General features: G+C 39.5%; 1 protein-coding gene across 6 annotated transcripts in view; it reads left to right on the top strand.

The window, feature by feature from the left end:
• fat3a (FAT atypical cadherin 3a) overlaps positions 1–15780 on the top strand; it is a 178326-nt gene extending 162546 nt beyond the window's left edge. For 3 of the 6 annotated variants that reach the window (XM_076892138.1, XM_014411444.3, XM_014411442.3), the window contains 7 exons: positions 1348–1594; positions 4826–4979; positions 5672–6384; positions 6707–6820; positions 7992–8051; positions 8453–8488; positions 14355–15780. In XM_076892138.1, the coding sequence (XP_076748253.1) occupies positions 1348–1594; positions 4826–4979; positions 5672–6384; positions 6707–6820; positions 7992–8051; positions 8453–8488; positions 14355–14977 (1947 nt within the window). In that variant the 3' untranslated portion in view covers positions 14978–15780. The remainder of the gene's footprint in view (positions 1–1347; positions 1595–4825; positions 4980–5671; positions 6385–6706; positions 6821–7991; positions 8052–8452; positions 8489–14354) is intronic. The other 3 variants (XM_014411446.3, XM_014411445.3, XM_014411443.3) reach the window with 2 other exon arrangements.
• Positions 15781–16000: the final 220 nt, after the last annotated feature.

Here is a 16000-nt window from a genome sequence, read left to right as displayed (position 1 = left end):
ACCAACAAAAATAAGTGGTTTATCCTTAAAGAACAAGCTGCTACCCTCTGAGCTTGTCATTGTTGACAGGGCATAGACATGGCCTCAGAAGAACCAACAATCAGACAACCCCCTACGAGCAAGCACTTTGGTGAGAGTGGGAAGGAAAAACTCCCTTTAAACAGGAAGAAGGCTGTAAGTCTAGCAGGATAGACACAGACATGAGTCCACTGCAGTAACCTGTCGTAAAGCTGTTACTCTACTTTGATGAGCTTTGAAAACTGAGTGAAAATGTTGAAGTAAACCATGGCTCTAGTGGTGATCAGTTAGCTATTTTACAACTGTTCGAAGGTTGGAGATTGGCCTATAATTAGCTAAGACAGCTTGGTCAAGTGATAGCTTGATATCATCTGTGAAAATCTGAGACTATTTTTTAGTAACTACATGAATGTTCAATCACTCACAATTATTTTATCTGAACTGATCACTAAGTTAAAAAGACTGAAATTTGAGATAGAAAATCTGAGTGAGTGCCATTTGGACAATAGATAACAACACATAAAACTGGCTTTTGAGTTTTCCAGCAGTGGTAGACAAGGCTAAGCGTGAGGCTTTTCAATGAATTAAAACTCTGTCTGGGTCTTTGGTTGATTAATAAACTGGATACCTTTCAATCCCCATTCTCAGCCTGTGGACTCTAACAGTTAGTTTGCTTGGGGGTCTTGATTCTAACATAACCTTAACCAGATTTCTGTAAGGCAAAGTAAATGAATTGATGATCAGTTATTAATTCATGTACTAACAGGGACTTAGAAGAGAGATGTAATGTTTAATAATCCACATTGCACTGTTTTACTCTTTGGTGAAGCTGTGCATATTATATTATTCATCCTTTGTGGTTTTTATGTTATGTTTAAATCGGTTTTTGCTGATTTTTGGTTCGTTTTTGTTGGTTTGGAAACAAAGTTTGTGGATGTGGATGTGGTTTTGGGGGGATAACAGGAAGTTGAAGCTGAAACTCTGGATAGTCACATTTGTGTGGTTTAAGAACATTGGCCAGATTTCTAGAAATGAGCATCAGGTCCAAAGTGGGATGGTCTCTCCTAACCACACCAGGTTTTTCCCAGAAGGTTTTTCAATTATCTATAATCAATACACATATAAAAACAAATTAGTATATACCTGATTTTTAGTTTTTAAATAGTTCAGGCGTTTCATCTCGTGTAATTTGGGTAATTCTTGAAAACAGGATAATTTTAAAAATAAATACATTTTATTTTTACAAGCTTTACTATGTAGGCTGACAGGAGTACCTGCAGACTATGTCAAGCATTTTAACTCAAAATTCCTAACCCTTGTTGTTCTTAGGTGCAGCCCCCAAACTCTCGTAGCCTCATGGAATTCCAGAAGGACCCCCGGGTGCTTTATGGATTCCAAGGTTGCCTGGACTCTGTAATGCTGAACAACAATGAGCTCCCATTGCAGAACAAACGTTCGCAGTATGCAGAGGTGGTGGGACTGACAGAGCTGAAACTGGGTTGCATTCTCTACCCTGATGCATGTCTGCAGCAGCCATGTCACAACGGAGCTACTTGTACAAGTCTACCTGCTGGTGGTGAGTCATAGAAAATAAATGAAACAGCACAGTCACCTCAGAAAACACAAGGCTGCAGAGGTCTTTCATGACATCTCAATCTTTCAATGAGTATACATTGAAAGATTAAGGTATTAGTTTCCTTACTACTCTTACCCCTGGATGCATCAACCGCTGAGTGTGTGATTGCACATATAATGAAGCACTGAATGATTGTGTGTGTGTGTGTGTGTGTGTGTGTGTGTGTGTGTGTGTGTGTGTGTGTGTGTGTGTGTGTGTGTGTGTGTGTGTGTGTGTGCGTGCGTGCGCTGTAGTGTAAAAGTGCTTCTCGAAGTAGTATGACTAAAAATATAAATCCCAATCCATTTCACCAAAGCTGTGTGCATTAACCATTTTTCTTAAAACTAATCTGATAATGTTTTGATGTATAAAGTAGATAAGTCTATTTTTTTAAAGTTCATTCGAAAGGTTATGATTCTCTGAAATGTATTGTGTATACATATTATATTTTCCACTATTTTGTGTGCATTTGCAAGGCCTGTCTGAAGTTATTAGCAGTATTACATGGCATTTGTGCATGTGTATACTCACCTAAATTCCCAAAATGTGTGTATGTGTTTCGAAACCCAGATGAAAATTAGACTGGTGTTGAAATCTCCCAATTCTTTGAATCTTTGGGCTGAAGGAAGGACAATACTCGGTGTATAAATGCTCAATCAACAATCATTTATTTCCATACAATTCAACAATAAGAGCTTTACAACGTCCGGACGGGAGAGATGCTACCAGAGGGTCAGGCACATGTCTCAAAATGGTGACGGGTTGCTCAGCTTTTTATAGTCTCTAGTGGCCCCCAGCTAGTCGTAAAAGCCAAAACATCACATTTTTCTCTGTTACAGCGCCTAAGTTATGACCTCGGCAGTTGTTTCTCTGCTTTCTGTAAGGTGGGGGTGTGGAATGTGGTCTATCTATCTCCCCTGTCTTTAGACACAGAGTCTCCTGCTTACAACCTTCTCTTCATGATTCAACAATTAAGCATGTCAAGAAAACAGTGTAACACATTCCCAGCAGATCAAGGATACAGAGTGATGCACATTTATCTAATGAACTAATATGTGAATATGTTCTGTTAACTCAAAAGTATAATGAGAACTACACTACATACAGCTCACACACTCTATATTAAAGGGTATAATGTGATCTACAGCAGTATTCTAATTCAACTACTTTGATTACATATATAAGGTAACATATAATAACAGAATAATTTAATACTGGTATAAATCATTTACACACTACAAACTACATTACACCCATTCACACACATTCATACAGGACTTTATTTTATCTACTACACTGGGAGCTTTCTGATCAATTTATTGGTCCATTTAGTGCAAGACACATTCGCAGATTCACAAACATACTTATAAAGCTGTTTTATTCTTTCTAACACACACACACCACTCTGCCATGTATGGATTAGATGAAATAGGATTTAGTGTATTACCCCAGGACAAAAACCACAGACTTTTAGGTTAGTCTACCACCTGAGGGTAGAAGCTCCTCTTGAACCTCTCTGTTCTTGCCCGGATGGTGCAGAACCTACTGCCTGATTGCAGAAGTTGGAACATTTTATTGCTGGGGTTGAACAGGTCCTTCAATATGTGAGCTGCTCTGGACAAGCATCTCCTGGTGTAAATGTCCTGTAGGGAGGGGAGAGCAGTCCTGCAGCAACGTTATGTTGTACAGATCACTCTCTGAGGAGCTTTTATGTCCTTGACACAGCTGTTCCATACCAGGACGTGATGTTCTGTGTGAGGATTCTCTCCACAGTGCCTAGAAAGTCCTGAGGATCCCTGGAGAAACCCTGAACTTCCTCAGTTGTTGTAGGTGGTACAGGCGCTGCCAAGCCTTTTTGGACAAGACCTGAATGTGGGCAGACCATGTCAGATCTGAGGAGATGTGGACACCAAGGTACTTGAAGGACTGTACCCTCTCCACTGGAACTCCATTGATGATAATGGGCTTGTAGTCTCTGTTGTTGGAGTTGGCGCCCAACACCACTGTGTCATCAGCAAACGTCACAATGGTATTGGAGCCTTGAGTGGCCATAAAGTCTGAAGTGTAGAGGGAGTAGAGCAGTGGCGAGAGTACACACACTTGTGGCGCTCTTGTGTTGATGGTGATGCCGTCGAAGACGCACCTGCCCACCCTCACCACCTGAGTTCTGCCAGTGAGGAAGTTAAACACCCATGCACACAGACGGCTGTTGAGTCCTAGATCCCTCAGCTTTGTGAACAGTCTGCCGGGCACTATTGTGTTAAAGTGAAGTGTAATCAACAAACAGCAGTCTCACATAGTTACCCTGTTTCTTGTTCATGTGGCTAAGGGTGGTGTGCAGGAAGTCAGTGCAACTGTCCGGTAGTCATTCCGGCATGAGGGCTTGTTGTTCTTGGCCACAGGGATGATGGTTGATCTCTTGAAGCATGTTGTTTTTGCTCTGCAACAAGGGTCCCTGGTCCCGTTTAGAGTGTGTTTTCTTCCCATGTTTGCATGAGTTTTCTGCATTAACTCTGCTCACTCCCACCATTTAAGTACGTACTACATCAATGTTGCGTAGCTAGGCCCAGGATGCTTTTACCAAATTGTTTTCAACCCAAGTAGTTCACTCCCCTATGAAATCAGGGTTAATAAATATTAGATATATTTATTCAGCTTTAGGTAAGAAATATTCCACTTGGTGGTATATTTTCCTTTTTGGGAGTGGGGCTATCCCCTGGGTCTGTTTTTTCTGCATATTTGTGAAGATGTGTACAAGTCACGTCTTCTATAGTACTGGATCTACACCCCCCCCCCCCCCCCCCCCCCCCCCACACACACACACACACACACACACACACACTTGTCCTATTTACTTGTATAATATGTGTGTATATATAAATAAATTATGTATTATTTTAAATAATCTAAGTATATAGAGGGATTAGAGGGTTTGCAATAAAATGAAAGCCAGGAGGGGAGAGTGAGGCAGAGGACCAATATACATGACTGCAGGGCAGTCTGAGCAATAATGTGGCTCCCCACCTCCATCGAAGCCAGCCCCCAGCACCTTTAATGAGTCCTGTAGTGCTCAATCTAAAAATGATATTATTTTAGGTCAAAATTGTGTGTGTGTTTGTATAGAAGTGAGTGCTGTACATTAAAAGAAGTGATCTGTTCTTAATGAAGTCTTACACTTTGTCTGTCTCCCAGGGTTCTCATGCAGTTGTAAACCCCAGTACACTGGGGGGCACTGTGAGATGGAGATAACAGCATGTGTTCCCAACCCGTGTCATAACGGCGGTGTGTGTAAGCCCATTGGCAATGCATTTCTTTGCAGCTGCAGGAGAGGCTTCAGGGGCCTGACGTAAGTCTGAGTGAAAACACACAAACCTGGCATGCACCATTCTGAACAGTTGAGTCACTCTGTACAAATGTCATTCTTACACCCTTTAGCAATGTCTCTTCATTCAGATCCTAGTGTAGCAGAGGTCTATTGCTGCTCACTGAACAGTCACATTAACAAAATAATGAAAAAAAAAAGGTTGTTTACAAATGATCAAATCCAACAGTTATCAGACAAACATAAAACATTTAGTGCATTATCTTTCATTTGGTTATTAAGTGTAACTCTGCTCACAGCGTAGAGATTAGGGTGACCACAGATTAGAAAGTGGTCACCTGGTGTCTACAATTTAGGACAATTTTGTTTTTGGAAAATTTCAAAGTTTGGAAAGTTGTTCAAATACTATATCTTTGAGAACTGATGAGTCTGTAGTTTTCAAAGCAATTTTTTTTCCTACATAAATGTTTCCCTTTTCATATATTTTAATTATAGGTGAAATGACTCTTCTTTTTTTTTCTTTCTCTTTTTAACACATTTTTCTCTCTGATTTTATTAGAAGATAAATGACACTATAATATGTTGATGGTTACAAACATCAGAGAAAGGTATTAATGTGAGGCTACATATGGATACATACTTGTGCAGTTTTTTCTTTATTGACAGGCTTTTCACACTGGTCTCTTCCATTCTATTTCCATCCTTTTATCCTGCAGTTGTGAGGAAGATGTGAACGAATGTGACCGCAGGAATCCAGAGGGGGAGTGTGAGAATGGTGGCACCTGCATTAACACTCACGGCTCCTTCTACTGTAACTGCACGGCAGGCTTTGTGGGTCAGCGCTGTGGCCTGAGGCCTGTTGTTGTCCCCGACATGCAGGCTGGTCATGCTGTGGTTGGTAGGGAGGAGCTTATTGGCATTGCTGTCGTACTTTTTGTCATCATCACCCTCATCATCCTCTTCATTGCATTCCGCAAGAAGGTCTTCCAGAAAAACTACTCGCGGAACAATCTATCTCTGGTGCAGGACCCAGCCACTGCAGCACTCCTTAACAAGGCCAATGGTGTTCAGTTTAAGACCTTACACTGCACCTCAGGAGACCCTCTCAACCTGTACTCAGAGCCAGGTATGGAGTCTGCCATGTTGGGAGGGGGTGGGATGATGGGACCTCCACAGGTCCCTGTGAGACCCATGGCATACACGCCCTGTTTCCAAGGAGACCCACGTTCCACGCTAGAGAAGATGGCAGATGGACGCAGTGTGGAACATACAGAGATGAGTACCTTTCACCCTGAGTCACCAAGGATCCTTTCAGGAACCACTAGGAGAGGGGTGGTGGTGTGCAGCGTGGCCCCCAACCTTCCACCAGTCTCACCATGTCGCTCAGACTGTGACTCCATATGCAAGAGCCCATGGGATAATGATGAGTGTGAGTGAATTTTATACAATTTGTCTCCTAGTTAGAATAAGTCACTCTTGGTTTACTGAGGCATTGCAGTGTTTACTATGCAGGTTTATTCATGAATTATAGAAGCTTTGTACTAACATTAAATTGTATTTTGCTGCTCAGTCAACAATCCCAGATGTTTGTTTTTTTTAATGCAGGCTGTAGGACAGGTACACTATCAGTTACAACTGGAGCCACTGAAGGCACTACCTAAATATGATGTCTTGATAAATGTTTTTGCATAACATACACAGAGTTGTGCTTGCTTTACAATCTTCCCTTACCCCCTGACTTTTTCCTACAGGTAAGGTGGGCGACATGGCAGAAGAAGTAACATGTTTCTCAGGAAGCAACAAAGGCAGTAACTCAGAGGTCCAGTCACTGAGCTCCTTTCAGTCTGATTCTTGTGATGACAATGGTAAGACACACCCATTAGAAAAGTGCTTCATGATTCTTTGAATACTCTAGTTTGCTTTTGTTTAACTTTTGGTTGCAACAGGAGTTGCTTTCTTCTTTTTATTCGTTTTGCTCACCATTATCCATGCAAAACCAGCCCGTCACATTTGGGTTTCACCTGTGGGACAAAATGCTTTTGAAATATTTGTGAATATTCTTATACGAAACAAATAAAACCAATAATAATCAGATAAAAATACCGAAAGACACTGTCAGCGTGGGTAGCAGTGGATAGAGAGGGCAATGATGGGTATATGTCAGAGTACAAGACAGGAGATGAGAGGAGAATGGAAAAAAAAAAAGGATAATATTTTGTCACTGAAACTTAAACCGTCATCTGCATTGTCCCATAAAATGAAAATGTAATATGTCTTTTTTTATATGGCTGTTCATTGTTTCTTTCAAACGAGAATGTTTCCAAGTATACAGAATTTTAAATGGGAGGTGACATCGTATGGTGACCCGCTGCTGAGTGTAGGAATTCGTGGGATAGATATTCCAAGATATAAAAAGTGGTGAGACAGATCATTCACAGACAAGCTAAGGCGTTTTGGTGGCTTTCCAAACTTTTATTGGTAGTTGTGGCTTTTGTGAAGGAGTTGTGTATTTTGCTTTTGTGTTGTTGTTTTTTTTGTTTGTTTTTTTACAGACAGATTCCTCTGAGTAAATTTTTAATTTTACTTCACAGAATGGTAATTCTTCAGAAATGCTAGTTACATTGTTTAAAATCATCAGTTAATTAACTGGAATTTTTTTCCCCAGTTGTACAAATTATTTTGCCATTTTCTTTCCTGTGCTTGCCAAAGACAGGTGTTAACACACCTGCTCTTTATCTGGCAAAACTGGCAAGAAGCAGAAGAATGTTAGTTTTATAATGTCTTGTTCCCACATGACTTTCTTTGCTTTTATAAATTTTCTTTGTCTGGCAGTGTGTCTTTTTCTTCCCAACATTAAAACAGCAGGTAATCAGGTGAGGTAGTCCTCTGCAGAGATCAGAGAAAGTAGTGGGCAGCCATAATTAATTACTCGGTCATGAGGACACACTTGACCGACAACAGGATGAGCATTTTCAAATCTGAATGCCTATATTTCAGATATATGTTATATATCTGCTCCTTTTCTCTCTCTGCAAGCCTCCATAGTGACCGTCATTCGACTGGTAAATGATGCAGTCGACACAATCGAAAGTGAAGGTACCATGTCTTATCAACTTTGTGTCTCTCCTCTCACTCTCCCATTCTTTGCTAATTTCAATCTTGTAAGTGACGTATTTCACTAAAAGAGGTGTCTTAAGCTATAAGTTGAATGTCCTCTTGCTATGTGGAGCATACTTTATCTTTCATTAACAGACACTCCTACCTACTGTAATTAGATCAGTTTATTGAGTTTATTGTGACTTATTAAGCTGAAGGTTGTCAGGGTTTCATTCCAACTGGTCAGCAGTAGATGACTGCACTAATGGGATACTAGTCCCTACTGCACTATTTTATAGCAAGTTAATCAGGATAGAATTAAATTCCTGCATATAGCTGCCCTTAAATGGCACAGTGCTGGCCATTAACTTTTGTGTCTTGTTGTTTTCTGCATCTGACAGTGTCAGATATGGACCAAGGTCAAACCTTCAATAGAGGTGACTTCCAGCCCACCGACCCCCACCTTTCTTTTACCACACCCTGTCTCTTCATCTTTTCATTTATCTACCTGCAGCAAGTAGACAAAATAAAATGTTCTCAATAAAATCAGCTTAAATAGCATTGTATCAAAACTGGCATGGTATGGGTCATATTAGAATACATGCAATTTACCAGCATATCAGCAAATATATGAACGATATATTTCATTAACACAAATCTTGTGGGAGTGGTCAGTTTTGACATTGCCACAGGGAGGAGCGGCCAGCTAAAGGTAGACAGTGGGTCCTAAGATTGTTGGCAAGATGGAGAGTGATGTTGATAATAAAATTAAGGCTGGATATTTTGAAACTAACAAAAAGAGTGGATAATCAGATATATGGAAGAGTTTTAAAATTGCTTAAAAGAAAAACAGGCACAAATCTAGCACTTCCTGTGCCAGAGACAAAACAGCAGTATTCTAGTACACATTGAATCAAGCAAGAGACACAGACAGTCTAAGTAAGAATGATGTGGCGGTTTGTAGTTTGTGGCTCAACTACAGGGGGCTGGTGGAGGAGTGGGTTTAGAATGTGGTGTCAGGGGAGGCTGACCAACACAGCTGATCTCCATCGTCATGCTTCCCCTATTTGAGTAGGATGCTGGGACCACACGAGAAAGCTGTGTGGTGTGTGCTAAAGTAACAGCACCTGCTATTTGGAACCCAACTAACAGGTGTACATTGCAAGTACACCTTGCCATGCATTCTGGGATGCGGTAGGTCGCCATAGATGTGCGAAGTTCAGTATGGGCTAGCAGCTACCTGTGAAGTGAAGATAAATGTTTCCAATAGTGTGAAATACAGCACCTTCTTTCTGTACTTTGATTGTTCCTTCCCTCAGATACATCTGGCTGCCTAAATGTTCGCACATGATTTGTATTATTGCAGTATTGTGATATTTGCACACTTGTTTCATAGATTGGGTTTTTAACTAATTTGTGGCTTCAGTTTATATCTGTATTTGTGATTCAAAACTGAGATATTTATATTTATTTATTGTGTTCTTGTTCTACTAAAATAAGTTCAGTGGTATATCAATAAATTAATTGGTGTGGGGGGGAGTTCAGGATAAAAGCAGCTGGAGTAGGCAGTAATGGTCAGAAATTTAACTGGAGTGATATTTAAAACAAATTAAATACTTCAGTGCAGGTTTTTTTATATATGGGTGGGAATTTAACACGTTAATTGCGATTAATTAATTTGAAAAAAATAAAATGTTAAAAAAATAATGCATTTAATCGCACTTTGCATTCCAAGCAAAGGGGGGCTTTTGTCAATTTCCTGGTATACCGATTACACTGATGCACACATCAGAGCTACAAAAATGGAAGAATCAGAAGAAAGTGCGTTGGTAGGACTGGTCAGAGGCACATTTCTTTTCAAAAGACTACCCGAGGGAAGCCTTGATAAAAGCATGTTTTTGTGCAAACTGTGCAAAAAGGAGTTTGCATACCACTGAAGCACTTACAGCGAGCGCAGAAACTGTCAGAACTGTTAGCACTAGGAGTCCCAGTTCGAGTACCAACAAACTTGATGAAATGACTGGCTTCAGGACTAAAATTAGTAAGTCAACATCGGACAAACTTACAAATTCTCTTGCAAAATGGATTGCTCTGGACTGTTCCTGGCCCAGTGCATCATTGCCTACCTGATGTTTTTGTTCCAAGGTCGTTGGACTCCTCTCGTTTGTTTTCGTCAGGCACGATACTCATGCACCTCCATTGCGTCCATGGGCTCCACTCACAGCCAGTGTTCAGTTGTGTTGTGATGAAGGATAAACCAGGAGTGAGAATCGAGAGCTCTTGTGTCGTCTTTGCCTCCACAGTCTCACTGGGCTAACCAGGTAGACACAGGGCCCATGGCAATATTACTCTGTTTGTGCTGCGGGACCAGATCCTTGGGGTGGACCAATTTTTCTCTCACTGAAAATGCTATGTCAAGATGAACAGAATCAATTTTGGGGGGATTGTCTTAGCTGGATGATTTAGCATGCATCAATTAGATTTTGGATTGATTCTATTTCTTGCATTTTGGAAAATGAAGTTTCACACGCTATTAATGCTCTTATTTTTATTTATCTATTTACTGCATAACAACATAGATTTTGATGATTGGATTTGTCATAAAAATGCTTTGTGGCAGGCAGAGCAGGGCCCAAATGCAGGACTTTGAAGACAGGGAATGAACATAAAATTAGCTTTATTGCTTTATTTCTTTGTGTGACAATAACTAGAACTAATATGGTCAGAATGATATAAAGATGAAGCAAGATTAATTTCTTAGCTTGCTAACTAATTAACCCTGTAATGGCTGTGACGGGCTGTTCTGTGTTTTACCCTCCAAAAGTTGGACGTACTATAGTGACGTCGCCCGTTGGTTTCTGAAGTTCAGTTTGAATCCTGTAAAAGTGTTTCCACCATTGCCCTTGTTGTGGAAATTTTAACAATAACCTGCAACACACCCAGTGAGCTTCATTTGAAGCAGGTTTAATAAACACATTGCAATGTGGAGAGAGCATCCCAGTGAAACACTAGGATCATCTTTGAATTGTGGCCACCGCCCTTACATCTTATATACAGACACAGACAAAGAACGCAAACTCTTATATGTTGGCCCCTCTCAGGGGGGCTATACCTTCTCCCTCACAGAGAGAATTATGACCTTGTTTTCTGCTTGGCCATCGCCTAAGGATTTACATCCCTGAAAAGGAGAAGGAGTCCCACTATCTGTTTAACGTCTCCCATTACAATGGCCTCGCTGTGTTAACATTCCACATGCATGCAAACTGGTGACAGGAGTGCTCTTACTATAGTAAAGTGAGAAAGTGATATTACTAAACTAATGTGATATGATTAAATATGTGATTAATACATGAGAAAAGAAATCTGCCTCCACACCGTCTTGGTAAGAAGGGATGAGTCTGACTGTAAAACTGGTTGCTCACTGGCTAAGACGCTATCACTGCAAGGTTGTTAGCCAATGAGTCAGAAAGGATGTACATGAATAGTCATCTTGTTTGAATCATGGCATGACCAAGATTTACAAAATAGATTTAAGTTTTTGTTTTTGAATTTATGCAGAATGAATTTTTTTGTGTGAGTGGTCATTGAACACATTCTCCTCTGAATTAGTAATATTTACTTAAGACTGTCTTTTGGCAGTACTCTGCGATACTCCAACTTTTTTTCTTGATCAATACCTAGTAACGTTTCTCTGTTGGTAAAGTACCAACTGAGTTTGAATACTTTTAACTTATAAAGGCAGCAAATGTGGGGGAGAGCAGTGTGTCTGATGAATCACCATGAATTTAAAAATTCTGAACACATTTTAATGACCACTAAATCCCTGGAATTTTTATTTTCCACAACAACTGATGAACACAGCAAAACCCACCTTTCAGCCTTTTGTCTATATTAAAACTGGGTTTTTTGGAAACCTAGTTTTTATATGTATGTAAATGTGTCTGTCTCAAAAGCATTTGGGTTAGCCTCTGTTTTTTAAATATGCTGTAGGCTATAAATAAAATACATGCAACAGTCAACACAAAAAGGTTCAGACATTTTTCATAGTGCATATTTGAGGTGTATTTTTTCATTTACAACAAATATTTTTTTACACAATTAAGTGAGCTACATACTCATACAGGATACACCTTTGCAGTCTTCTCTCTCCTCTGTCTTCCAGATACATTTTATTATTTCTAAAAGGTGGACTGAGATTGATTTCCAGGTCACAGGAGGAGTATGGAAGACAGAAGAGATGAGAATGCACAAAAACAACAGTAGTGAGAAAAAACGGTTTCCTTTTGTTTTTATCTGATTGTCAGTTTGCATATTCCTTTTGTTGTTTCACCTTTTTGAATTCTGGAATTCTTTTAATTTTTGGATCAGCCAATAAAACATTTTTTTATCGTTCACTTTGCCTGCCTCAGCACTTCTCCATTTGGGAATAACAAGAATAACACTTCTCTCCAGTGTTATGCTTGACTGCCCTTTTCGAAACAGTTTCCAGTGACAACTTTATATACCATCAGCACATTTGTGGAGGAACATTGACATAAAAGAAGCTTTCCCAATAGTTATTTTTATGGTGTATCTATCAGGTGTATAGTCAGGGACAGACCTCATAAATGGTCTGCATTAAAATTAAAAACGAAATCAGAAACAAATGGTTCTTACTGAAATTATTTTGTCTACCTGCTGTATCTTTGTACCCCTATAGCCCTATAGTTTGTCAGTGGTAAATTCCTCATCTCCTTCTCTGGTCAAAGCTTTGTATAGATAAGTTATTCCACAGCTTGTCTTGTGCTGCGCTAAATAGGCCACGGTGGTGACCACTCTACTTTCCACCCTACTGTGCCAGTTCTTGTGTTATTAAGTTTTCCCATTAAGTTTTGTTTGTATTCTGTTTTTATGCATGGAAATCTTTTTTTGTGTTTCACTGGCATTTTTAAACTCATTTTAAATGAAATCTGAATTCAGTTTTCAGAGTCATTAGTCAATTATTCGTTCAGTAAGCCAAACTTAAGTGATAAGAATGAATATTTATGCTATGCCAGAGGACTACAGATACCATGGGAAAGCGTATTCAAGACGATGTATTGAAGTGAGACAGGAAGTTTCTCTTAATCCAAAGAAATTCCATTCCATTAAAACAATTAACCAGTCTAGGTAAGTATATGTCTTGCTGTGATTTCAGGTATGAAAGCTGACCTTAAGATCAAACAATCCACTGGACATACATAGTAAATGGAAGTGTATGCCATGGAAATTGTGACAGTGGTTGGACAAGCAAATATTTAGTCCTTTTTGAAACACCGTAACATAATTTAAATTTGTTTTTATTTTAAGAGCCAGTTCACACAAAGCCTACATTATAGAAAAACCCAGTGATCCCCAGTGGACAAGACAGCTATTTGACCAGTTCTGACCTTTCTGACCTTGCCACTGACTGACAGGAAAGCAAAGAACAAGCACAGAGAAAGAATAGAAACAACATAATAATAAGCATGTGGTAGATTGGTGGGGCAAGTAAATGCTTATTAGAAACGTGCAACTTAAGAGCTGGAATAGGGCTTAATACTTTTGGGAAGAGAGAGCACCAGGTTAATGACATACTGTAGTGGCAAATAATCTTTTTTTAGTAATTTATTCTACAAATCTGCCCCATAAATCATAATTAGAGCTACTTGTCTACTAACTAATAGTTTGATTCAGCTCAATCTTCAGCTCCTCCATGTAAACGTTTCCTTGGGCAAGATACCGAACCCCAATTCCATCCATCAGAATGTGTGTATGTTTGTGTTTGTCCAAATGTGTACTGAAAATCCCCCAAACTAAAACGATTTCCATGGAATATACTTAGTCTCATTATAGATGGATAGAGAGAGAGAAGGAGATTTTTAAATGACTTCCTTGCAGATAATTTACAAGATATTTTATAATGCTCTAACTGAACTGAATGGATTTCTACTGTTTTGTTTTTGTTATTATTGTTTGTTTTGTCATTTTATTTATTTCTTTGGGGGAAGGACTGCATGGCTTGTATGCTGCCAATTCTTCAAGAAGTTGAGCATGCTGTCACATTTGTAACACCAATCTGCAAAGTGCATGCCACACCTAACAGGTTTTTTGTATTGACTATGTCTTGTCCTATTCCTGAATTTCAACACTTCCATGTAGTGTTGATGTTACCACGCCCATCTGGGGCTTACTGAAGGCATGTTTCCATGCTCCAATTCCACATTGGAGTGTTTGCTCTTAAATGAATTTTTATCATTTTTACAGTTCAGATTATTGCTAACCATTTCCCCTTCTACCGTCTAGCATATCACTGGGATACATCAGACTGGATGCCAAGCCCGAGGCTCTCAGACATTGAAGAGGTGCCAGGCTACGAGGCAAGTCATGGAAACGAAGTAGCAGGCTCGACCCCTTGCCTTAGCGAAAGTACTCGAGAACTGGAGTCAGATTACTATCTAGGGGGCTATGACATCGACAGTGACTATCTCCCTCCCCACGAAGAAGAGTTCCTTAATCAAGACCAACTGCCACCTCCACTGCCCACAGGTGAGGATTATACTGAGCCCTATGCACCATTTTCTACCAATACACCACTTTCCAAGGAGAGCACACTGAGCACAAGGCATCAGCATGCCAGACCATATTTCCACCCTAGCCAGTACCTACCTCCCCATCAAATACCCACTGGGGAGGCGCCAAATGAAGTTTTTAGCTCTTCAGTGAGTGGGCGAACACCAGGAAATGGGGACACTGATGACTCTGTGTCCCGAAGTATCCGACTGTCCGTTGGTGCATCATCAGCCTCAGACATGTCAACCCCCTGTGGGCTGGATGACTCTGAACATGGCAGTGACTTTGACAGTATGGATGAGCTTCATCGAGGGGTGACCATCATCACGGACTCACAGCAACAGACTGAGGTGTGATTAGCTATACAGCACAAGAGTACCAACCAGTGGGAGCATAGCAGTTGTGCAGATAGAAGATGCAAAGGATTCTGTTATGACTGGGCAAGGTAAACTTCTTCAGCAGTACTAGGTACTGCTACAACTATATACATTAACAGTAATTTTTAAAAATAAAAAATCACCATTTCACCTCACTGAACTGTGACCAACAGAATAACAATATTAACTGGATTGTCAGTTCTAACCCCACTGTGTAGACCAGTTAGGAATGATTTTCCTACTGTAATAGGAATTTACTTGGAATATGAAAAGAATGGGATAGAGAATGTGAACATGAAAGAATGATTATGGACGTGGTAGACAGATTTAAAACAAACAAAACTAAAGGGACAATGATTTAAGTGACACATTTGTATGTTTTTTTTGGTCCTTCGCAGAAGCCCATCGGACAATTTTTTTTCTATTTAAAACAATAAAATAAAATTTAAAAAAATGTACATTTTCCTCCATGCTTTGTAAACTTTGTAGTGTGCTGAACTGTACAGACTGTAAAGTATTTTGACCTCACTGGTGAAAAGTATGAAAACATACTTTAAAAGCCATTTTTGTTTCAATGTAAAATGTGCCCATCCACACCTCACCTGTATGCTCCCTGCTCCAAATCTTTAAAAGACAATTACATTTCAAACTTTCTCTTTCCTTAGCTTGAAAATTAAATTTTTCATGATTTTTTTTTAAAATTCTGTTGTGTGGATGCCAAAAGCTGCTGTAGTTGTTAATGTATGATAAAATCTATTATAATAAATTGTACTAAAAATTGATATTGAAATGTTATGCATACATAAGATAAAGAATTTATGTTCAATTTTTAAATAGAATGGGTATCCTGGGATTGATATTTAATTTTCACCCAGTATTGTTTTATTATAAGGATAACATGCTTACCACCTTCACTGACTATTGTGCTCTGTTCATAGTTATGGTCATCTTGTGTTTTATAATTTCATTAGTTTTATACACATTTATATAACCTCTGCCTTC

The sequence above is a fragment of the Maylandia zebra genome, linkage group LG14, assembly GCF_041146795.1.
Source record: "Maylandia zebra isolate NMK-2024a linkage group LG14, Mzebra_GT3a, whole genome shotgun sequence".
In the NCBI taxonomy this organism is placed as follows: domain Eukaryota; kingdom Metazoa; phylum Chordata; class Actinopteri; order Cichliformes; family Cichlidae; genus Maylandia; species Maylandia zebra.
Note: the sequence above shows the minus strand (reverse complement) of the source record. Positions and strands in the feature narration are given on the sequence as shown.